The 23,958-nt window shown below is 55.3% G+C and overlaps 1 protein-coding gene across 3 annotated transcripts in view; it reads left to right on the top strand.

Annotated features, from left to right (window-relative positions):
* Positions 1-23,618, top strand: part of RRP12 (ribosomal RNA processing 12 homolog) — a 29,273-nt gene extending 5,655 nt beyond the window's left edge. For 2 of the 3 annotated variants that reach the window (XM_044916567.1, XM_021700254.1), the window contains 29 exons: positions 140-256; positions 1,366-1,504; positions 1,610-1,737; positions 2,616-2,714; positions 3,382-3,473; positions 5,579-5,690; positions 5,926-6,023; positions 7,252-7,366; positions 8,579-8,721; positions 8,926-9,047; positions 9,981-10,045; positions 10,136-10,298; positions 10,732-10,886; positions 11,143-11,210; positions 11,763-11,856; positions 12,443-12,601; positions 12,739-12,819; positions 13,043-13,148; positions 13,374-13,481; positions 13,994-14,151; positions 15,521-15,612; positions 15,750-15,914; positions 16,036-16,202; positions 16,422-16,559; positions 18,789-18,838; positions 20,346-20,418; positions 21,904-21,971; positions 22,266-22,348; positions 22,701-23,618. In XM_044916567.1, coding sequence (XP_044772502.1) covers positions 140-256; positions 1,366-1,504; positions 1,610-1,737; positions 2,616-2,714; positions 3,382-3,473; positions 5,579-5,690; positions 5,926-6,023; positions 7,252-7,366; positions 8,579-8,721; positions 8,926-9,047; positions 9,981-10,045; positions 10,136-10,298; positions 10,732-10,886; positions 11,143-11,210; positions 11,763-11,856; positions 12,443-12,601; positions 12,739-12,819; positions 13,043-13,148; positions 13,374-13,481; positions 13,994-14,151; positions 15,521-15,612; positions 15,750-15,914; positions 16,036-16,202; positions 16,422-16,559; positions 18,789-18,838; positions 20,346-20,418; positions 21,904-21,971; positions 22,266-22,348; positions 22,701-22,803 — 3,261 coding nt within the window. In that variant the 3' untranslated portion in view covers positions 22,804-23,618. The remainder of the gene's footprint in view (positions 1-139; positions 257-1,365; positions 1,505-1,609; positions 1,738-2,615; positions 2,715-3,381; positions 3,474-5,578; positions 5,691-5,925; positions 6,024-7,251; positions 7,367-8,578; positions 8,722-8,925; positions 9,048-9,980; positions 10,046-10,135; positions 10,299-10,731; positions 10,887-11,142; positions 11,211-11,762; positions 11,857-12,442; positions 12,602-12,738; positions 12,820-13,042; positions 13,149-13,373; positions 13,482-13,993; positions 14,152-15,520; positions 15,613-15,749; positions 15,915-16,035; positions 16,203-16,421; positions 16,560-18,788; positions 18,839-20,345; positions 20,419-21,903; positions 21,972-22,265; positions 22,349-22,700) is intronic. The other variant, XM_044916568.1, reaches the window with a different exon arrangement.
* Positions 23,619-23,958: the final 340 nt, after the last annotated feature.

Here is a 23,958-nt window from a genome sequence, read left to right as displayed (position 1 = left end):
TACTCCCTGGGAGGGGTATAGGCACTATGTGGACCTCAGATGGATCCCCGTGCGATTTTCTGGAATTGGTGAGAACCTGGGCTCTTTTCCCACCTGGCTGAAGCAGGTGAAGCTGAGAGACTCTGACTTTGTCTTCAAGGTCCTCTCCTGCCTGGCCACCGTTCTGCGGAAGCAGGACCTGGAGGCCTGGAGCTACCCCGTGACCCTACAGGTGTACCATGGGCTGCTGAGCTTCACGGTGCACCCGAAGCCCAAGGTGAGGCTGCTGGGCCCCCAGAATGTGGGGGGGGGGCAGCCGTTCTAGTAAGTGGGCTAGGGCTGGTCTGTCTGAGTAGGGGGAGTAGGAGAGGTTGCCCTGAGGCCTGGGCTCTTGCCCCGAGGTTTACTTTTTGCCTCTGACACCTTCTTTGCTTAGTCCTAGAAGGTGAGAGGCAGCTCCTCATCCTACAAAAGGGGTGTTCACTGTCAGGCCCTCCTGAGTCCCTGCTGCCTCATTGGTCAGTGACAAGTTTAGCTACAGTGGCAGGAAGGGGCAGAGTGGGGCTTTGGAGTCTCATGGACCTCAGTTGGATACTGCATTCACCGCTCGTGCTGTGACCTTGGGCAGGTTACTTAAGCTCTCCAGGCCTCGGTTTCCTAGCGGCAGAGTAGGGCTGGTAATACCAACCTCGCTGCAAGGGTGTGGGGTGACTCCAGCGTCCCTCACAGGCTGGTGCTGTTCCTGGCTGAGAGCAGGCGTGCAGCGAATGGTGGCCAGCCACCCCATTTCCTCCTAGAATGTAGGGCAGAGAGTGCGTAATAGCCCGCAGTAGCAACAGTCCACGGTCATTCAGGGTGCTCAGCGCACTTCCCCAGGTAGGGTCATGCCTCCCTCCCTGTGTATTCACGAGGCCTGTCCCGCACTTTCCTCAGGTCTCTGCTGCAATGTCACTTCACTGGAGTGACACTTGCCTGACCACTGTGTAAAAAGTAACAACCCTTGCTGTCTTGTCTGCAAAGTACTTTTACCTTCCAGTGTACGTGTGTTTGTTTTCTGCCTGCCAAGAAGAGTGTGAGTTGTTTGCTCTGGTCGCTGCCAGACTGCCAGCCCCAAGGACAGTGCCTGGCTTGGTCACACTTGATATCTTTACCCCTGGAGTAAAGAGGAGGACACTGCAGCTCAGAGATGAAGTGGTTGGCTTGCTCGAGGCCATTTGGGGAGTTAGCGGGAGAGCAGGGGTCGGAGCTGAGCTTTGTCTTACTGCGCAGCTCAGGAGTCTGCACACAGGCAGGCCTGGGTCCAGCTTCGGCCGTGGAGGAGGCATGCCGTTGGTGCGGCTGGGCGTATGCTGACCCGGGCCCGGCCCCCCTCTCCTTGCCCCTCAGATCCGGAAGGCTGCCCAGCATGGAGTATGCTCGGTCCTCAAGGGCAGTGAGTTCATGTTTGGTGAAAAAGCCCCTGCCCATCATCCTGCTGCCATTTCCACTGCCAAGTTCTGCATCCAGGAGATTGAGAAGTCTGGAGGTGGGGAACCAGGTCGTCGGCAGGGTGGGTGGGGGCCGAGGCCAGCCTGGGATGGGGCTCACTGCAGAGGGTGGGCTGGAGGCTCAGCTATGTCGTGTCTGCCAGGCTCCAAGGAGGCCACCACCACGCTGCACATGCTGACGCTGCTGAAGGACCTGCTGCCCTGCTTCCCGGAAGGCCTGGTGAAGAGCTGTAGCGAGACTCTCCTCAGGGTCATGACCTTGAGCCACGTGGTGAGCTCAGCCTGGGAGCCAGAGGAGCGTGCCGGGGTCGGGGGCTAAACTTCAGATGGTGCTGATGCCCACGGTGCTGATGCTTGGGAACTTGCTGGTCAGGCCAGAAGCAGGGCCTGGGGTCTCCCCATCCCAACCCTGCTCTTGCCTACAACCAAGGACGCCAGCCATTCTTGGTGTCGGATAGACCAGGCTGTCTTCAGGGTCCCGGTCCTTTTGGGAGCTGGCCTCGGGGATCAGGTCGAGGCACCAGCCGTCTCCCTGCTTGAGCTATGTTTCAGCTGCAGGCATGGGTCTGTTTTCTTTCTTGCTTGCTTGCTTTTCTTTCCTTCTTTCGTTTATTTACTAACAAATTGGTACAGCGGCTTTAATACCTAAAACAATCCTCCCTGCATTTCTGTCATGCTAGCATAATTCTGTTAATCTTTGTATATCCTCTTGTAGTGTTTGTGTACGTGTGTATTTTAAAGTGTCTATTATGTAAGTAACATGATCATCGTTTAGAAGGAAAAGTCCATTCAGAAAAATTTGCTGTGTATCCTTTCAGACATTTTTTTAGATAAACATAGATAAAAACCTGTGAAAATACAGCCATAATTATAGCCTGCCCACCACTTACAGCCTGCTTTTATAGCCCATTCCGTTAAAAATGTTTTGTTCATGTTCCTCTGTTATCTTTGTTTAAATCATTTAAAAATTTTTCAGTAGCTGCCAAGCCTTCGTAAAGTGACAGTCCTCTGAGTGTCCGGGTGTGGGGGGCATGCTTGAGGTCAGGGGCCTGGGTCTCTCCCCAGCCCACTGGCTGGAGTCAGAGGTTGAGGAGCCTGGGGCAGCCATGGGCTTTGTGGTCCCCCACTGAGCCTACGTGTCCTCTCCAGTTGGTGACAGCCTGTGCCATGCAGGCCTTCCACAGCCTCTTCCACGCCAAGCCCAGCCTGGGTACCCTGTCAGCGGAGCTCAATGCCCAGATCATCACGGTGAGGCCTGAAGGTGGAAGGGTATGGTGGTGGAGGGGTATGGGGGTGCTAGGGTGCAGGGGGCCTGTGACTTGTCTACAGAGTGAGCTTCAGTGGGCTTACTGGACTGGCCCAGTGGAGGAGGCTAGTAGTCAAGCAGACAGGAAGCAGGCAGCTAGGAGACTGGCCACCAAAACCACATCAGTGTCCACAGGAGATGGGGCCTCCAACTCTTCACTTAGTTAGCTTACTACACTATTTCAGCATGGTCTCATGCTCTAACCTATACCTTGAGCAGAGGCTCTCAAATTTAGGGATCCCTGGATGGATTTGGGGAAGGGGGCATAAACATCCCCCAAATCGTTTGCAGAACGTGCGTATGTGTGCCCATGTACATTTTTCCCAAGAAAGGCTCTGTGGCTTTTGTGAGATCCAAAGGGTTGTGTGACCCAAGTTTTACTCAACTGCTTCTAGAGACTCTGACCCCATAGGAGCAGAATCGGGAGGGTTTCATGGAACAGGGAAAGATAGGACCTGGGAAGAGCAAGGGGCCTGGGAGTTCCAGGGCCACGTGTGCAGGTCTGTCACTGGGACATGCTGGTGTTCGGGGAGGGGAAGGGGTCATTGTCATTAGGCCACAGCAGATGCACTCACTCAGTCCCCTGCTTATTCCCTGTCCCACCTCTAGGCCTTATATGACTATGTTCCCAGCGAGAATGACTTACAACCCCTGCTGGCCTGGCTTAAGGTCATGGAGAAAGCCCACATCAACCTGGTCCGGTAGGTGTGGTGGAGAGGTGTCCTAGGGCCTCCAGCAGGCCACCTGCTCTGCGGTGCAGATGGGAGGGACGCAAGCCGAAAGCTGGAGATGGATGGCAGTGTCTCCTTATCAAGTGTGCTGTAGGCCAGCTCTGGTTCCGAGGCACAGGGCAGGATAGTGTGGCCTGTGTCAGCCACGGCTGGTGCTTTCCCGCCAGAGCAGTTAACCAGCGAGCTCTAAGGAGAGCAGGTGGGCTAAGCGCACCACGCTGGGGCCCTGGGGGTGGGGTCTGGGTTCTCTCCTGAGTCTTGTCACCCCCTGACTGATTCCTGTGCGGTTGGTTTCCTTCTCAGACAATCTCATGCACTTTCTGTGGCTTCACCCCTCTCCCCACCTGGGTTAACAGTCCCCTCCTCTGGGGTTCACAGTCCTGCAAGCCCAGTGTCTACTCTGTGTCTGTCAGAACACTCACATGTGAGCTTGGCCACTTCATAGTAGCCACTTGATGATTCCGCTTTTCCAGAATAAGGCTGAGAAGAAAATAAGTGTATCAGTTGGTGACTTGCGTTTTGCCTGGAGTGAGGGTCTCTAAGGGTCTCTAAGGGCCCTGGGGCCCCACCACACTGTGTCAGCCCTCCCCTCTGCTGAAGGGCTCCTGTCGGCCTGCTCGTTCAGGCCTCGTGCTGAGTGCTTTCCATCATTGTTCATGTCATTCATCATAGCCACCCCGGGAGGAAGGTTCTAGCCTTTTTCATGAGCCAGAAACGGAAGTACCGTGCGGTAGCTAGTCTTGCCACTGCTAAGGAGCAAAGCAGGTCTCCAGCCCACGTCTGCCGGGCCCACATCCTTTTTTTTTTTTTTTTAAAGATTTTATTTATTTATTTGACAGAGAGCGACACAGTGAGAGAGGGAACAGAAGCAGGGGGAGTGGGAGAGGGAGAAGCAGGCTTCCCGCCAAGCAGGGAGCCCGACGTGGGGCTCGATCCCAGGACCCTGGGATCATGACCTGAGCCGAAGGCAGACGCCTAATGACTGAGCCACCCAGGCACCCCTGGGCCTACATCCTTTATCTGCACTATCCATCTTTTACCTGGTGGTGCCAGAAAATGGCAAAATAGCCTTATTCTACTTCTCAGGATTCTTTTTTTTATTTTAAGATTTTATTTATTTGAGAGAGAGAGCGCGCACGGGGGAGGGGCAGAGGGAGAGGGAGAGAAGCAGACTCTCCACTAAGCAGGGGTTCGATCCCAGGACCCTGGGATCATGACCTGAGCCAAGGTCAGACACTCAATTGACTGAGCCACCCAGGCGCCCCCTCCACATCTCAGGATTAATCCTACCAGCAAGCTTCCCACAATTGTGCCATGATATATGTCCCAGGCTGTTTGTTGTAATGCTATAGGTAACAGCAAAAAAACCTAGAAACCAAACACAACCTAAATGTGTCCGAGGAGAGGACTGGTGAATATACAGTGAGATGTTATGCAGCCATTTAGAAGTTACAGAAGTAGAGAGGTACATGCTGACACAGAAAGACCCCCAAAACGTATTGAGAACGGCATGGATGGTGTGACTGTGTGTACTCTGGAGCGAGACTACCAGTGTGAATCCTGACTCCTCCCTCCCATTTGCGACATGGCCTTGGGCAAGTTACTTGACTTTTCTGTGCCTCAGGTTCCTCACTTATAATAAATGGGAATGGTCATAGGACTTAATCTCGGTTGTCACAAGGTTTAAGTGAACGAATGTATATCAGATCAGTGCTTGGCATATGAAAAGTGTTACATAGACGTTGGCATACGTTACTTTCTACGTTTATACATGTGTAACACCTTCTGGAAGAGTATTTGAAAAACTTAACCTTGATTTTCCTCCGGAAAGTGCATCTGAAGGTCAGTCTGGGAGAAAGGTGTGATAAAGAAAGCATACTCTTTATTTTATATTCTGAAGACCTACTTGAATTTTTTACCACGTGTGGCTATTAACTTGAATGACAGCACTTTTAAAAATTGCCCATTAGAAGGGCCCTGTAGAACCCTGCAGATCAGTGACTGTCACTGGACCTGGACCACGTGGGTCCCTGAGGCCCAGGACCAGGCCCCACAGAAGTCTTTTGTCTTCACAGACTGCAGCGGGACCTGGGGCTGGGTCACCTCCCTCGATTTTTTGGAGCCGCGACCACCTGCCTCCTCTCCTCTCACTCGCAGGTGGTAACAGCTGCCACTCAGAGCCTTCAGGTACCCCAGCCCCAGCCCCAGCTTTAGGGGGGAAGCAGGGAGTGCAGAGGGTTCTACTGGCTGCCCTGTCTCTCCTGGATCTCACCCCAGACCTCCAGCTGCATCCTGGGGAGGAGGTTCTTGGGATGAGGATAGGCTTCCGAGAAGTGTCCAAAAGCAGTCACTTTTGCTAGAAGGGCTGAGTGGTGTTGGGAGGCTGCTTTAGGCCCAGACAGCTGTGGCCTCTTTTTTGTAGGAGCTCCTGAAGGAATGTGTCGCTCCCCACATGGCCAGCATTGGCTCCGTGACCTCTTCAGCCTCCGGCCCTGCCCAGTATATCTCCAAGATGTTCAGGTGAGAACAGAGCATCCGCCTTAGGAGGGAATAAGGTGTACCTTCTAGGAAGTTCCTTGTAATGACAGGTGTTACACTTGTCACTTACTGTGGGCATGTGCACAGTGCCAGAGCAGCTGCTGTTGATTCGAGCACTGGCCACATTCCAGGTGCATTCGTGTGGTGCTCATGAGTATGGATTCCGAACCGGTCATCGGGGGCAGGTTCCCCCATGTCTTCCATGTCAAATACCGCGGGGTCTTCATCAGTCGAAGGTTACTGATGGACGTGAGGATTGAATGAGGGAGCGTGTATAAAGTTCTCAGAACTGTATCTGGCACGGAGTTAAGCACTCAGTGAATAAAAAACGCTAGTAGTCTTTGTGGTTCTAGGAGATATGTACTGACCCCCACTTTGCAGATGGGCAGGCTGAGGTCACCCCACTAGGAAGTGGCAGCCTGACAGCAGAGCCCGCTCTTGTTCACGTGCTGTGCTGCTCTCCACACCTGCAAGAGGAGCCGTCCACAGACATGGCCACTGACCCGTCCTCGCTCTCCCTGCAGCCAGTGAGGAGCTCAGAGCACCACAGACACTGCAGTGGTCCCGGGAAAGGAGCTAGCATGCTTGGTGTCTCCTCTGGGCATGTGTGCTCAGCTCCAAAGTGTGGTGCTTTGGGTACTGCTCCTTGTGAGGAAATGGACCTGTTGCCTGTGGATACATCTGTGGTGAAGTTTCAGGAAAACTCAGAAATAGAGCAAACTCAGAATAGAGCTCACGCATTTCCCCGCATTGACCTCTATTGGCCATTCTTGCCTCACATTTCCAGGAGGCTGGGAGATAGAGCCAGCCTGGCGCCGCTCTCCCCACTCGGCCCAGACCACCTGCTCTACCTGGGCATCCCATCCTGGGTCGGACTGGGAAAGCACGAGACCGTGACCAAGCATGGGCTTTGGGGGCCCAGTATGGCCACTAGCAGAGTGACCCTGGCAGGTTATTTCATCTCCCTGAGCCTCAGTTAAGATGGAGGAAACAACGTACCTCACAGAGTTCTCCTTAAGCAGTAGGATTACATCAGTGAAACTCAGCACAGGGGTTACATCATAAATGCTAGTTCTCCCCCTTGGCCTTTCCTGGGGCTCCACACATACTGGCCAGCTGGTGGTCTGTAGCTCATGGTGCCAGCCGCTGACTTCCTGATGGGGGCCCAGGTGAGCGTGAACTTGGCCCTGACTGTCTGTTCCCATGGCAGGGCAGTGGAGGAAGGCCTGACGTACAAATTCCACGCAGCATGGAGCTCCGTGTTGCAGCTGCTGTGTGTCTTCTTCCAGGTCTGTGGGAGGCAGGCCCATCCTGTGATGAAGAAGGTGAGCTGGGGAGCTGCTGGGGCCAAGGCAGGAGGTGGTGATTGGGCTGCTGGACTGTGGGCTCCCAGAGCGGTCACCTATCTGTTACTTCTGCACTTTACCCCACGTTATACCCCCGATGGCTCCCACAGCAGGTGCCCAGCACTGTGTCTCCAGGAAGGTGTCTGAGCTGACATGGGGGAAACAGAAAGGGGTGGGACCTCCCCTGGCCCCTCGGCCAGTAACTGCTCACTAGTCCTGGCTGGAGTGGAAGGCTTTGAATAGGGAACCAGTGTGACTCTCCCTTACCCCTACCGCCTATCTTTTGTTTTTAATTCTCTGAATTTCCTATAACAAGGGATTATGGTGTTTTAAGCAGCCTTAGGTCCCAGAGAGATTACTATAGCCCAGAGTAAACCATTTAAGGATCAGGGATCCCCTTGGGATCCTCCCCAGCTAGTGAGGCAGGGCCCAGATCCCTCATCAGCAGCTCCCAGGCTCATGGGACCTTCGCTGACTTCCACCATTGCTGGTTGGAAGAAAGGAGCCACCCTGGGATGGCAAGGGCTTCCTCAAGAAACCTGGCCCCTAGTAGGTTAGATTGATGAACTTGGCTTCCTACAAGTGAGGCCCTGGGGGGCTGGGGGGCTGTAGTGGGCCAGAGGGCACAGCTCTGTCTTGAGGGGCATCCACTCCTCAGCATCTGCTAATTTGCTAATTGTCACACGTGGCTGTGTCTTTTCCCTTTGCCAGAGTCCCATTTTTCAAGACAAACTGGAAATCTATGTTTGTATGTGAAATGTGATTTTTACATGTTACTAATAAATACAGAATTTTTTAAATTCTTGGGGGCATTGGAGAGAGGTGAGACTTCTCAGTAGGTTAAATTTGGTTATCGGGGGGTGCCTGGGTGGCTCAGTCGTTAGGCGTCTGCCTTTGGCTCAGGTCGTGGTCCCAGGGTCCTGGGATCGGGCCCCTCATCGGGCTCCCTGCTCGGCGGGGAGCCTGCTTCTCCCTCTCCCACTCTCCCTGCTTGTGTTCCCTCTCTCGCTGTGGCTCTCTCTCTCTGTGAAATAAATAAATAAAATATTTTCTTAAAAATTTGGTTACTGGTTTGTGATCTCTGACCTGGAGCTTAACCTCATCTTCTTCGAGAATTTGGCCCAGACTCAGCTCTGGGTGCCTGCTCTGTGAGCATGCCTTGATGTATCATCTCCTGTCTTTTTGCTCCAGTGCCTCCAGTCCCTGTGTGACCTGCGCCTCTCCCCCCATTTCCCTCACACGGCAGCTCTGGATCAGGCTGTGGGGGCTGCGGTGGCCAGCATGGGACCCGAGGTGGTTTTAGAGGCTGTGCCTTTGGAAATTGATGGCTCTGAGTAAGTGCGATTCTGGCTGGCTTCCTTACGAGCCCCGGGGCAGTCAGCCAGCTTGTTCTCCTGCAGCAGGCCGTTCACTCTTTGGGGTGCAGTCTGTGTGTGTCGCGTGGAGGTCAGCGGGAAAGGCCCCAGCAGGGCTTGAGCAGCAGGCCGTGTGGTGCTGGGTATGCTGCCCGCTCACCAGGCCTCGCCTACCTCTCCCAGGGAGAATCTGGATTTCCCGCGGAGCTGGCTGCTGCCTGTCATCCGGGACCACGTCCGGGAAGCGCGACTTGGTTTCTTCACCACCTATTTCTTACCCCTGGCTACCACCCTGAAGAGCAAAGGTATGGGCCCCGCCTTAATCCTAAAGCCTTGGCTGGAAGGGGTCAGGAAGGGCTCCTAGGACATTGGGCCCTGTCCCTCTGCCAGGCAGGTGGCCAGCCAGTGCTTGAAGGCCTTCCTCAGGGGGGCTGTCCCTCCCTTTGCTTAGAGGCACGGCCAGGCATCTCCCCTTCACAGAACCCTGCCCTGTGGCAGGCCAACAGTGGCCTCCTCTCCTGCTAAGGAGATAATTAGACAAGTACACAACGATTTATATATATGCAGAGCTGTTCCTAGTAAAAAATCTGACCCAACCTACGTGTTCCTCAATAGGGTTCTGGTGAACTTAGTTAATGATGAAGCCCCATTGTGGGCCACAGTGTGGTCTTTGTGAAGAGAGGGAAACCTTACGCGGGAACGGGCATGTTTAGGAGATGGCAAGTTGAATGAATTAGATTCCTATCTCAGCTGAGCCACACCACAGGTGGGTGACTGAGCAAGTTGGTTCAACTCCTCTGGGTCTGCTCCTCATCAGTGGACTCAGCGATAATTGCCGTGTGAGCGGTAAATGCAGTAGGTCACATACGTGCACAGCACACAGCCTACCACTTAGAAACCTTACTGTCAAGTAAAGCCAGGTTCCGGAACAATGTTTGTATAGTACGGTCCTGTTTCTATTTTTAAAAGTGTGTGTGTGTGTTTAAAGAAACGTAAAGGAGTCAGAGGAGGTCGTGGCTATCCCTGGGGGAGTAAGATTATGAGGGGATATCCACTGCCCATTCTATGTAGATCTTTTAAATTTTTTTAGAATGGACAAGTATTACGTTTCAATTTGTGGGGAGGGAGGAATCACCCACATTCCTGTCCTCATAATTGGGCTTCTGGTTTTGGTAAAAATGAGGCCTGCTGGCCTGAAGGGTACCCGGGGTCCCACCATGTCCTTGTGTCACACACAGCAATGGATCTGGCGCAGGCGGGCAGGACAGTGGAGTCCAAGATCTACGATACGCTCCAGTGGCAGGTAGGGGATCAGCTGAGGGGGACGTGGCTTGGATGGCGCAGGGGCCTGAGTTGCTGGGCATCACTCTCCTTGACCATCACCCCTCTGCAGATCTGGACCCTCCTGCCTGGGTTCTGCACGAGGCCCACAGATGTGGCCGCCTCCTTCAAAGGGCTGGCGCGGACGCTGGGCACGGCCATCAGTGAGCGTGCAGACCTGAGGGTCACTGTGTGCCAAGCCCTGCGAACCCTCATTACCAAGGGCTGCGAGGCAGGTATGTGTGGGCTCTGGGGCCGGGGGCGAGGAGGGGGATGGTTGCGATGGCCCAGGTCTCCTGGCCTGCTGTGCCTCACTGCCTGAGCCGTAGCTAATGCTTTGCAAGGACCTGGGGCTTCTGCTGGGGACCCAAGGAGTTAGTAAGGACAGTAAGCTGCCCCTTTTCTCTCTTTACCCCCACTGTGCTGACAGCTGCTGGGTGTTGTCCAGTCAGTGTTAAGGGCTTCATCATTGTGTGGCTCTCGGCTGACCCGCAGGACAGAGCTGTGGAGGAGCATAGAGCATGGGGACACCTCTTGTCCCAAAGAAGCCCCAAATCCATGGGCTCCAGGTCCTGTCCTCCAAAAGGATGCCTCTGGGCTGCAGCCCTAACAGCCTTTGAGGTGGGGTTGACTCCTGCCCTCTTATGCAAACTTTGGTCCCCCTGCCAGAGGCTGACCGTGTGGAGGTGAGCCGTTTTGCCAAGAACTTTCTGCCAATCCTCTTCAACCTATATGGGCAGCCTGTTGGAGCCGGAGACACCCCAGCCCCTCGCCGGGCTGTGCTGGAAACTGTCAAAACCTACCTGACCATTACAGAGCCTCAGGTGAGCTGGTGGGGGGAGGGAGAGCACTGTCGGGTGAGTGACTGTTGGGTTGTGCGTGTCGGCAAGGTCCCCACCTGCCAGGGCTCACCTGGGCTCTGCCACCCCGGGGACAGGGCACCAGATACCAGCAGCAGCTGGGTCGAGGCTTCTAAAGGAGGTTTGCGGGGGGGGGGCGGGGTGCAGTTCTGTGACCTGCTCCTGCTCTGTGTTTCTCTCTTCACCAACTCCCTCCTTTTCATCCCCTTGGGGATGCCAGTTGGTGAACAGCTTCCTGGAAAAAGCCAGTGAGAAGGTGCTGGACTCTGCTAGCTCTGACTTCACCAGGTAAAATGCCCTGCTCGAGCTGGGGCAGCCCAGGGAGCCAGAGGGTATGCCGAACAGAAGCCCTGTGGCTTCTCTCTGGAATTATTTAGGAAAGTCTTGAGATAGTGAATGTCCCAGCTCTACGGTGAAGCCTGACGGGCTCCTTCCTGGAGAGGCATTAGCGCCTGCTAGGAAGGACGTGGACCCTGGCGATACACCGCCCAGGCTCAAATCCCAGCTCCAGTTACGAGCTGTGTGACCTTGGACAAGTTACTTACCTGCTCCATGCCCTCTCTGTCCTCATCTGTGAAATTCTGCACGATAATAGACTTGCAACAGAGTTGTTGTGAGGACCGAAGGCTTGAATGCACATAAAGCCCCTGGAACCACACCTGCTTCCTTATGGCGAAATTGGGTACAAGCTGTGATTGTTGTTCACAGGCTCCTTCAGGGCCCCTGGTCCTCCTCACCCTGACTTCTCCCACCTCTGTACCCAGTAGATAGAAAGGCACTGATAATCTGTGCCCTTCTCCAGCCCCGCTAAGCCCATCCTTGGTCTCTTGCCCTGAGCAGATTGTCTGTGTTGGACCTGGTTGTTGCCTTGGCTCCTCACGCAGATGAAGCTGCCATCAGCAAGCTGTACTCCACCATCCAGCCCTACCTCGAGGTGAGCCGTGCAGGCTGGAGTCCCACGTGACCACATCTGGGGGAAAAGGGGACTCCTTGGAAAGGCTTCTTGTCTGTACCATTCGGGCGGACACGAAAGTCCAGGGCGGGGCCAGCTAACCTCAGGAGAGTTGCTCTAGGGGGAGTAACAGAGCTCCTTTGCGATGGCAAGGAGTTAGGCAAAGAAGGGGAGAGGGCAGTGCTCCAGCCAGAAAGGTGTGCGGGCATACAGGCCTTGGTGTGTGCCAGGCACTGCACGTTCACGCTGCTGGATGAACGTCACCTGAAGCCGGTGAGTGGAGTGGAGTGGAGGCTGGGGTGGCCTCTCTCCCTGCAGCATCCCCTGCCCGGCACAGAGTTAACACCACCCCCCCACCCCACCCCCGTCCATGCTCCGCCGGCCCTCTCAGACCTCTTGAGCTCCAGAGGCAGGTCCTGGTCCCGAATCCCCCCCCCAGTGCTGGTCACAGTTAATGGTGGCTGTTCTCTGACTCTTGTTGGACAGTGGTGGGGGGTGGGTGGATGGATGGATGGGGGGCCCCAGAGTCCCCTTCCTCACCTAACCCTGATCATATGCCCCCTCCCAGAGCAAGGCCCACGGAGTACAGAAGAAGGCCTACCGGGTGCTGGAGGAGGTGTGTGCCAGCCCCCAGGGCCCCGGGGCCCGCTTTGTGCAGAGCCACCTGGATGACCTGAAGACGACCCTGCTGGACTCGTTGCGGAGCACTTCCTCACCTGCCAAGAGGGTGAGGCCTCCAAAGCAGCCACGCTCTGCCTGCAGGAGGATGGGCGACACCAGGGGAGGACCACCCCGGAGACCGGGGACTCGAGGGGCGCAGGTGGCATTGAGGGGTCCTAACCATCATTCCCCCCTGCCCTGCAGCCCCGTTTGAAGTGCCTCATACATATCGTGAAGAAGCTGTCAGCTGAGCATGAGGAGTTCATCACTGCCCTCGTCCCAGAGGTGAGGGGTGCAGGAGGGGGGTGTATGTGTGTTTTGAGGGATTCCTTGCAGTGTGGCTTCTGAGGACCTGTCAGGATCAGGAGAGAGCAGTATGGGGGTTAGGGGTGACTCAGTTCTCTGCCTGGGAGCGTGGGTGCCCCTCCTGCCCCCTTCTGCCTCAGGCCACCAACCAATCCCATGGTGGCCAGCTCCGGAGCACGTGTTCAAGGGGTTGTCCGGGCAGGTGATCCTGTGTACCAAGGAGGTGTCGGTGGGTGCTCGGAAGAATGCTTTTGCCCTGCTGGTGGAGATGGGCCATGCTTTCCTTCGGTTTGGCCCAAACCAGGAAGGTGAGGTGTGGGTGACACGGGGCTGGGGTAGATGCTCTGCTCACAGGCCTTGGGGAGGCACCCCTCCAAGCCACTGGCCAAAGAGAAGAGGTGGGGAGAGCTTCCTGGCTCTGGAGCTGGGCAGGCTGCTCCTCTCTGGCTGGGAGTCCCCTTCCCTGGGGAGCCCAGGGCGCAGGGGCAGAGGGGCTCTGGCCTCAGGTGACTATCCTCGTCTTACCCTCCCAGAGGCCCTGCAGCGCTACCTTGTCCTGATCTACCCTGGCCTCGTGGGAGCCGTGACCATGGTCAGCTGCAGCATCCTGGCCCTGACGCACCTCCTGTTTGAGTTTAAAGGTGAATGTTGCATCTTTGAAAGCCTGGGGAGCCCTCAGGGTAGGAAAATGCCCAGAAGGTCAGGATAAGGTCATTACCAGAATAGGGTAGCTACCACCTTCCTTCCTCGAGGGAGGAGAAAGAGCCAGAACCAAGCCTGGCTGCCTCTTGTCCCCTCTGCTGCCCATGTCATCTTTCCTGCCCGCCTGCAGCTGCCTCGTGGCCCACTGTCAGAGTGGATCAGAGGTCAGGTGCCGTACCCAGATGTTAGTCCTGGTTCTGCCTCTTACCAACCATGGGACAGCTTGAGCAAGTTTATGGACCTCTTAGAACTTCAATTTCTTACCCCTAATATGAGGGAGAGAAACAGGACTTGCTAACAGGTTGGCTGTACTCTATGGGGAGTGACTAGGACCGTGCTGGGCACACAGAAGTCCCCCAAATGTTAGTTCCACCTCATGTGACCTGACAGGGATCTTGGGTCTGGATGGGGTCCCGGGCATCTCTGACAGTGGCCCTCTGGTCCCCCACAGGTCTCATGGGGACCAGCACGGTAGAGCAGCTGCTGGAGAATGTGTGCTTGCTCTTGGCTTCCCGCACCCGTGATGTGGTCAAGTCGGCCCTGGGCTTCATCAAGGTGGTGGGAGTTGTCATGGACGTGGCGCACCTGGCCAAGCACGTGCCGCTGGTGGTAAGTGCCCCCTTTCCCCTCAGTGGGCGGCAGCCTGGCCTCTGGCCTGCTGGCATGGACCCAGTGAGTGCGAGGCCAGCAAGTCCCAAACATGTGTTTAGCTGTGCACTATCTCATGGAACAGGTCATGCAGGAGCCCTGGAAAGGACCAGTATGGTAACACGTACCCGGTGGGAGTGAGGAGGGTGCGTGGTGCCAGGTCACCTCTTGTGACCCGCCCCCTCCCCCTCCATAGAAGCAAGCGCTCTGCAGGGCAAAGGCCAGTAGGCAGGGCCACCTTTGTTTTACAGTTGGAGAAACTGAGGCCAGAGATTTCCCCAGGTCACAGTGCTAGTGAGAGGGGCCCTGGGACCAGAACGCAAAGCTCAGAACTGACCCCCAGGACTCTCCCCCAGCGGGGCCCCTCATCTTGCTTTCCTTTTCCCCACTTGCATGTTGACCTTCTGGGTTCAAGGAAGCTCCTCTGGACAGCCCTGCTGGCTGCAGAAGGGCCCACAGAGCCCCCTGGGGTTGGGTTCCAGCCCCTCAGCTGGGTCTGTCCCGCCCCTGCCTCCACTGCCTCAGTGTTTCCCTTCCAGCTGGGCAAGGTCGCATCAGACCTCCAGGTCCCTCTTGCCTCTTGTCTTCATATCGGGCCTTGGGTCAAGGCAAGAAAGGGCAGGTGGGGGTCAAGGTAGCCTGCCCCTACCCTCCCAAGCCACCTCACTGGGGACCAGGGATGAGAAGGGCTAAAGCAGTGGTCTGTCATGGGGTGCTGAGAATTTATAAAAGCCTTTCAAAGGATCGTTGGGGCCCTGTGCCCCCAGCCCTGTCTGGAGACACTGCAGAGAGTGAGATCTGCCACCCATTCATGGGTCCCAGCCCAGCCCGACGAAGGTGTGAGAATAGTCCAGCCCGAGATGAACGCAGGGTGGTAGGAGGGATGTGTGGAACCCAGAGAAGCCTGGTGGTGTTGGGGCATAGCGTGGGCCATGGCATCAGAGAGACCTGGGCTGACTGCTGCCCCTGGTCATGGAGCAGCCACTTAACTCTCGGTGCCTCAGTTTCCTCATCTGTAAACTGGGGGTCATGATCGATCTGCCTCATGGGGTTGTAAGGATTCAGTGAGGTAACACAGGTGAGATGCCAGACACTGTTCAGAAGACTCTGAAGCTGCAATCTCGGAAGGGTAGCCGTGGATTGTCACAGAGGAGGCTTAGGGGGAAGGTGGAGGGCCGCCCAGGTTGTGGAAACACAGTCGGACCAAGGGGTGGGCGAGGAGCAGGGTTGCTGTGGCCCTCGCCCCTTCGCCGTGTGCCTGGTCTGCAGCGCGGTGGGAGGGCAGGCAGGGCGGAGGGCGCCCCTGACTCCTCGCTGCTCTGCCCGGCAGATGGAGGCCATCGGGAAGCTTTCAGACGACATGCGGCGGCACTTCCGCATGAAGCTTCGGAACCTGTTCACCAAGTTCATCCGCAAGTTCGGGTCTGTGCGCCTGCCCGAGGGGGGAGGGCCAGGAAGGAGTTGGGGGGGTCCGAGTCCCTCCCCTGTGGCTGAACGCTCCTACTTCTGGAGAGCACTCTGTGGCCAGCGTGCCTCAGCAGCCCCTCGTTGCCCCGCAGGTTTGAGCTGGTGAAGGGGCTGCTGCCTGAGGGGTACCACAAAGTCCTGGTAAACATTCGGAAAGCCGAGGCCCGCGCCAAGCGGCACCGTGCTCTGAACCAGGCTGCCATGGGAGAGGATCAGCAGGAGGAGGGAGAGGAGCCTGCCCAGGGCAAAGGCGACAGGTAAGACCCATAGTGGGGTCCTGGGGACCTGGTCTCCCTCAGCCTGCAGCCTGCCCAGGTCATGCTCAGCTGCCCCCGCCTCTCCTGGGAACACTGGGATGTGCCACTTCTCTGTCCTTAGCATCGAGGAGCTCTTGGCTGACTCGGAGGAGGAGGAGGAGGAGGAAAGGAGCCAGGCCAAGGAGCGTCGGAGGCTGGCCCAACAGAGGAGCCAGGCGTGGCTGAAGGAGGGTGGCGGGGATGAGCCCCTCAACTTCCTGGACCCTAAGGTGGCCCAGCGAGTCCTAGGTAAGCAAGAAGCGGCTGGCACGTGAGTCCAGAAAACAGGCTTGCCTTGGTGCCGAGCTCAGGGGTTAGGGGTGAATTCCACGGAGGCCAGCGGGCACCCCTCGCCACCACACACCCACATCATTGTGCTGCAGGCACCCGTCTTGTTGGTCAGGATGAGGCCGTGGGTGGGTTAGGACTGACCGGCCACCACCTCACTGCCCGACTCTGCCACGCCAGCCACACAGCCTGGGCCCGGCCGGGGCAAGAAGAAGGACCATGGCTTCAAGGTGAGCGCCGATGGCCGCCTCATCATCCGGGAGGAGGAGGAGGACGATGCTGCCATGGCCAAGACGGAGGAAGAGGAAGGCACGAAAGGTGGGACCATTGCCCATTCTAGGGACACAAGTCTAGACACAAGTCTTGTTGCACTCGCTTGTTCATTCATTCCCTCCTTGTTGATTCCCTCATTCATTCAGTGCCCACTTGCTGGGGAAGCATAGGTAACAGCAGAGATAAGGAGCTTGGAGCTAAGGCGACTCAAACTTTTTTGACCACGTTAAGAAATCTTTCTATTGCAAACTAGCCATTTATACAGTACACATATAATTCAAACAAAACTTTCAAAATGCCCGACTTCCTCTTAAGCATGCGTGACGCACTTTGTCAGCCTCTGTTCTGTTCTGCTTTCCTTCTCCCATTTTTTTCTTTTCTCTTCCTTTTTTTTTTTCTGTTTCTTGTTTTGTTTTGTTTTGGGGTTTTTTGTTGTTTTTTGTTAATGTAAACTTGGCTGAGGCCTGGAAGCTCATTTAGAGGTCGGAAGACCCAGGCTTGGAGCCTGTCCCTTTCCTGACTGCATGGTCCCCTGTTGTTCAGGAGCCACCCTGGTGGGAAGTCTCAGTCCTGTGGAGTCTTTTCCTGCCCCACCTCCCCTGTGTCATCCATTGGATCAGAAAGCCTGTCTTCTAACATTTATCTGCCTGCCTTTTTTTTTTGTTCCCACTGCCATGATCCCTGAGCCCTTGACTCACTGCAGACTCCTAACCAGCGTTCTCATGGCGCCCGCTACACCCGGCTTACCTCCTATATGACCAGGGACAATCACTAACCTCTCTGTGCCTTAATTTCCTCACTCCAAAATGGATCTCATGCCAATACCTATTTCAGATGTTTGTAGATGAAGTGGATAGCCAGAACAGCCGTGTCTGTGTTTGGTGGGAGGGTGACCACACTGGTTCCAGATTCGGTCCCGCAGCTGTCCCCTCTCACTGCTCTCTACGGTCCAGTCTCCTTGCTCCCTTCTTTCCCAGACATCCTTGGTGCTGAGAACACCCCTCGCTTCTCCTTCTGCCTCCCCGCTCTTTAAGATCCAGCCTGAGTGCTTTTATGTGGCCTGTCTGTGGCCCCAACCTTCTGGCCTCATCCCCCCGCGCTTCTGGAAAGCCTGGGTACCGCCCAGCAGGGGGCATGTCGTCCCAGGTTGTCTTGTGACATTATTTGCTTGTTGATTGATTTCGCTTGAGTGTGTCTCCCCCCGCCAGCCCATCAATTTCATACTTTTAAACTGATAACTTTTTTAGAAAATTGCGGGAAAGTACACGTAATATAAAACTTACCACGTGAAACCGTTTTTGAGCATGCGGTGGACTGGTGCTCAGTACGTTCACGTTGTCTTACAACCAATCTCCACAACCCTTTTCAGCTACAAAACTGACACTCTCTGCCCGTTAAACAACTCCTCCTGGCCCCCACCCCAGCCCCTGACAGTCACCATTCCAGAATCTCTCTCTAATCATTTGAATTTGAGTCCGAATCTAGGTGCCTAATGTAAGTGGAATGAGGCACTGTCTTCTGTGTGTGACCAGCGTATTTCTGTCAGCGTGGTGTGTGCAGGGTTCATCCGTGCTGAGTGTGAGGCAGAGTTCCCTTTGTCTACGCAAACCCTCGGCTCGTTTTAACTGAGATGTTTGTTTTGTGTTGTTGAGTTGTGGGAGGCCTTCACATAATCTGCATGTTAACCCTATAACACCTGTATGATTTGAAAACACATTCTTTCCTTCATTCTGTAGAGTGCTTTTTCAGTTTGTTGTGTCCCCTGACACACGGAAGTTCTAAAGTTTTGCGATAGTCCATTTTATCTATTTTTACTTGGGTTGTCTGTGTATTTCTTTGGTTCAGACTTCTTTCGGTCATTCCCTCACAGCGCTCAGCACATAGAGGGCAAAAAAAAAAGGGGGATTCTCAAGTAGGAGAACGAAGCTGTCCTCCCGGTAAAGCAGAAAACATCTGTGGGGCTGGGGCATGCCTGACTCTTCAGGAAACCCAGGGCTTTCCTAGGGTCTCAAAACAAGCTGTGTTTATCTCGAAAGTGGGCTCACCACTTCCTTAAGGGGCCATCATCCCTGGGGCCTAGGATGGGAAAGATAAAGGGGCGGTCGGTGTTCAGGGGTCTTGTCTCCCCCAGAAGGACACGGGTTTTCTGGGGCTGGAGTTGCCGGCTCTGTCAGCCTGAAGAGCCAGGAGGAGGAAGGGTGAAATGTGTGTGGGCTTTGGGCAAACAGAGGTGCTCCCTGCCTGCTCACAGGCCTTTCTTCCTTTTGGTTCCAGGGGAGGATGAAGAGATGGCTGACCTGATGGAAGACATGGGTGTCAGGAGTGTGAGTACTTCCTTTGATGGGGGGGCTGTGCCTTCAGGGCAAAGCCTTGGGCTGACAGCTTCTCGGCCATCTTTCCGTAACTCTCCCCTCCCCGCCGCCACGCACATACCCACCTGCCCTGCTTCCAGAGTGCACAGGAGAGCCTTGCAGTGGTGTGGAGGGGGGCAGTCCAGAGGGTGTGGTGTGCGTTACAGGACACAGTGTAATGGGTGACTACTCTGTGGGGCGTGGGGGGGGCTCTGACGCACCCGATGCTTCCGTGTGGGCTGAGCTGTCCAGCTGAAGGAAGAAAGGCAAAGCCCTTTATCTCTCCACCGAGGACACAGGCTGTGTGAACTGCAAAGTCAGCAGCTAGCCAGTGTGTTCCAAGGGGCAGGTTCCTGCACGGGGCAGAGGCAGCCACCATTGAGAAGTGCAAAGGGCCCCACGCGTCACCTCACCTAATCCTCAGAGGTGACGGAGACTCTTATCCCCATTTCCAGAGGCGGCTTACAGAAAGTAAATAGCCTGCCCAAGGTCACAAGCGTTGTTAGATGCAGAGCAGGGATTTGAACCCTGGCCTTCCAGTCTCCTGAGCCCAAGAATTTAACCCCCTTGGTACCTCCCAGGATGGAGTGCAGCCTCTCACCTACTCCACCTGAACCAGCGAGGGTGATGTGGGCCCAACCCCTCATTGTCCTTCCCAAGCCCAGCAAACAGCACTTCTGGGGGCATTTTGGAGCAGTGTCTTCCCTCTCTGTCCTCTCAGACTGTGGCCAGTCCATCCAGCCTTCCTGGGTGTCCCCCTTGGGACAGGGGGATAGGCAGGGGATACAGTATTAGTAGTGAAGATGCAGTCCTGGGGTCCCATTCTGGCTTCAGCCTGACCTTTCAAACTCAGTTCCTCACATGTAAATCTTGTAGAATTATTGTGCTGGCTTGAGGAGATTGTACATGTCAAGCGCATGAGTATAGTATCTGGTGGTCTTTTCCTCAGATTACTGCTTTCATTAGTATCATATTCACAGATGCCCTGTCCCTAGCCAAATGTTCAACTTCCCACCAGGGCCCAAGGCGCTACCTTGTTATCGGAGCATTGCACCCATGCAGAATTCCATTTGGAGACCTGGCTGAAAACCAGACATAAAATACCAGAGAATTACAGGGTTCGAGGGTAGCTGAGGGTCTGAGAGACCCCTGATGCAGGAGGCCCCCTCTGAATAGGAGCGTGAGCTTAGGTCAAGATGCCCAGACAGGCACTTGGAGCCCTGGGACAGGAGTTCTGTGTGAAGCAGCCAGATGAGATTGCAGTCAGGGCCCGGGCTGGAACCTTGCTTCTGTGCTGTCTAGCTGTGTGATCTTAGACAGTTCTTACCCTCTCTGAGCCTTGGTGTTCTCATCTGTAAGTGGAGGGTAGAGTGCTTGGCAAAGAACCTTTTCTGCTAACACAGGTTGCTTGCTTTTACTGTGAACATTAATGAGGATGATCATATTCCCTTGTTAATGAACTTTGCTCACCACTTTATAGAAGAAACACCAGAAGCTCAAGCATCAGAAGGAGGCTGATGACGAGGAGCTGGAGATGCCCCCTCGGTACCAAGGTGAGGCCTCCACTCTTCTCTCTTGGGACACTGTGTTCCCTATCCCCTGCATTAGACAGGGGAGTTTGCATGGCCCCACTGCAGTCAGTCAGCACTGACAAAGATTGGCCAATATGTCACCCAAGACTGAGCTAGGGGCTGAGAGTGTCGGGGCCTGAGGGTCAGGAGACCTATGCATGGAGCCCCCAGCCCTTCTGGGGAGCCCCTGAGCCCCATCTCTATCCCACCCACCTAGGCCTTCCATGAGGCTTGTGACGCAACCCTTTTCCTGGGAGGTGTCTGCCTCTCTTGTCCAGCCCTGAGTCAGGCTGGGTTTGGGGAGACCACCTTAGTCTGTATGGAAGGTGGCAGCTGGGAGGGTCAATATTGAGCCTGCCCAGGGGGTTCCCCTACACATTTGTCTCTGGTCCCCTAAGCTGTTCCTTTCCCCAGAGCAGCTGCTAGAGATACCAACGTGGCTGCCCAGGGCCAGGGGAGGTCTCTTACTCACTTCTGCCTCCTTCCCCTGAGGGCAGCCCCTGGCCTCGAGTCCCCAGAGCAGAGCCCCTGCTGTGCATCTGGAGGGACAGGGGCTTCTGTAGAAAGTCCCCAACCCCAGGAGCAGGTGTGTCCTCAGAGCCTTACAGCATCCTAATCCAGCTAGAGAGCCTCATGGCTTCTCCCTCTGTGGGCTCACTACCCAGTTCACCTCTGCTCTGAGGGGATGTGGTGCAGAACCAGACAGTGTGGAGGAGGGTCAGGACTGCTTGCTCTCAGCTGTGAGGCTGACTTGGCCCAGTCCTGCTGCCTCTCTGAGCTTCTAGCTTCTCACCTGTGAAAGAAAAAGTGGGGTTCATCCAGATCATCTTAGAGAGTCCTCCTGAGTCATCGTTGTAGGATTCCACCCATGAGTGTGTTAAAATCCAGACTGGAAATGACAAGTGACTTGGAAAGCACCGGGGATTCTGTACCCGCAGTTCTCAAGTCTGTACAATGGGACAAGAGCTGCCTTTCTCTGTCAGTGTTGGTGTGAAGCTCGAATGAGCTGAAGCCTAAAGTACCTCATTTTACAGATGCAGTTAAAAGCTCCAGAAATTCAGAGACTTGCTGAGGTTACAGCCAGTCGTGGTTCAACAGGGAGTTGAATCTGGGTCTGTCTGACTTCAAAGCCTGTGTTCTTTCTCCTAGAACAAACAGAGCAGATTTAGCTTTGGAGACTGGGGGGTGGCTTATGTTAGTGGAGAAGGTGTATGTTCTCAGAGGTCACTTGTAGGTCTCTGCAGCTTCAGGTCAGCCTGAGGAGCCCACGGTCTAAACCATCAAGCCACCGGACAGTCCCTTCTCGAGGAAGGTCTTTGTCCTTGCTTGGTAGGGGACAGAGCTGTTTGCTAGCCTTGATTTGTCTGCTCCCCGGCAGCTCTGCAGAGAGAAGGTACCCATTGCCTTCTCCTGGGAGGAAGCTGCCCTGGCTTTGCCTGATTCATGGCCTCTCTGTTCCCCTTCTAGCCGGAGGCTCTGGCATCCACCGCCCTGTGGCCAAGAAGGCTACGCCTGGGGCTGAATACAAGGCCAAGGTAAGAGCTGTGAGTAGAGACAGAACCTCTGGGAAAGGACGAGGGCAGCTGTGCCCATCCCCCTTCTGGAGAGGCATACTTGTGGGCCAGACTCAGGCCACAGCGAGGGGCCCACTGAGGACTTGCGAGCATCTGACATCTATGCCCTTGTTGGGTGGCATTGCAGGGCTACAGGAGCCCATTGGTGCCACCAAGGCACAGAGTGAAGGGGAGGACATGGGTCCTGTTAAGTCAAGAGCAGGGAGGAGGGGCAACCCTACACTTCTGGCTGATTCTGTGTCTTTGGCGGAGCAGAAAGCAAAGGGTGACGTGAAGAAGAAAGGTCGGCTCGACCCCTATGCCTACATCCCCCTCAACAGAACCAAGCTCAACCGCAGGTATGTACTGGGTCGCGCAGGCTTGGGCTGGGATGGTGCGCGCGGGGCCGGGGAGCTCTGTGCTCCAAAGAGGGGAGGGCCTCAACTTAATGGCTCAAGTGTTTCCCGGTTTTTTAATTTTTACTTTTTAACATGCACCTTCACGTCCTTGGTACACACAAATGTTGTTGACTTGAACTGCTCTTTCAAGCAGGGGAGCACCTGGTCTACCCAGATCACGTGCTCCCCACTGCCAGGCAGCACCCTTTCCCCCCCATTCCTCCTAATGCTGGGGGAGCCATCTTTCAACATTATGGCGAGGGGGACTGCTCGTCTTCAGGGAGACATGACCTTTCTGTTCCTTTCCCTGCAGGAAGAAGGTGAAGCTGCAGGGACAGTTCAAAGGCCTGGTGAGAGCTGCCCAGCGGGGATCCCAGGTGGGACACAAACTCCGCAGAAAGGATCGTCGGCCCTGAAGCCCCAGGGCCCCCAGAGCTGCTCTGTGATCCAGCCTAAGGTCCCTCTGCAGCTCCCAAGCTGCTTTGACATCAGTTGCAGATGCTCGAGGTTCTGGCACAGCGTGGACTCAGAATGACTTGTTGGACAGGGCTTGGCTTCCAGAGAGGCACCCAGGATTTTGGAAGCTCCAAACTGGAATCACCCTTCAGAGATGTCCCTAGGGCCTAGAGATGGGAATGTGGCCTCGCTGCCTCCAAGCAGGCCAGTGAGGCTGCTGCGCTTTCTGCCCAGATGGCCATGTGCACCAGAGCAGTTTCCATTTCTTCCAGCCGCCTGTAGCTATGTGACACTTAGCCTGGCTGTGATCTGGGCGTGTAAGATTTGCTGTGACCAGATGTAGAATAAACATGCACACCATGCACTATCCCTAGAAACACTGTGTGTTATCACCTGCCCCTCCAGGGCCAAGAACCATGTCCAGCTATTGGCAATGGTAGCTTGACCGCTTCTTGGCCAGTCCAGGCATCCAGTCCAAGGCACTGCAGGCAGCCCTGGGTCGGGCCTTAGAACTTGCCCAGGGACACCCGCCTGTGTCAGGAGGTCTCCCTGGCTTCACGTGACAGCCCCAGTCAGAAGGCAACATTCGGAGGTGCAGGAGGGGCAGTGAATGCTCTGGGGCCAGTCTGTAGAGTGGCTGAAAGTTGCTTAGAGCTACGGCGCTGGCTGCCCCAGGCTGCCCCGCGCACAGCTTTCTCCCAGCAGCTTTGTTCGCTGATTCACTGAGGTGTTTACTGAGCCCCTCGGAGCGCTGAGCGCAGCTGGATCACCCGCCTCCCTGATAATCATGTCCTGTTTTTCTCGGGCAGGTAGGCAAGTTGGGCAAAGAGCAGCGTGATTCTCACTGTCCAGCTTTGTTGGTCTGGAGCTGAGGGAGTAGTGCTGACCTCCCATTGCCCCTGAGGTCATTTTATCGGCCAGGGGACCCCTGTGTGTGCTTTCCCAACGGGCATCAAGAAGCAAGGAACCCCGGGGCTATTCCCAGCAGGAGGAATTGTCCCCTGGCATTTGATCCATATCTTTACTCATCTCAAATTCTCCCCGTTTTAAGATAAGACACCCCCCCCCCACACACACACACACATTCACTAGTTTCCTTTCTGGTTTCACGCCCT

Source organism: Neomonachus schauinslandi, chromosome 6 (assembly GCF_002201575.2).
Source record: "Neomonachus schauinslandi chromosome 6, ASM220157v2, whole genome shotgun sequence".
NCBI classification, from domain to species: domain Eukaryota; kingdom Metazoa; phylum Chordata; class Mammalia; order Carnivora; family Phocidae; genus Neomonachus; species Neomonachus schauinslandi.
Note: the sequence above shows the minus strand (reverse complement) of the source record. Positions and strands in the feature narration are given on the sequence as shown.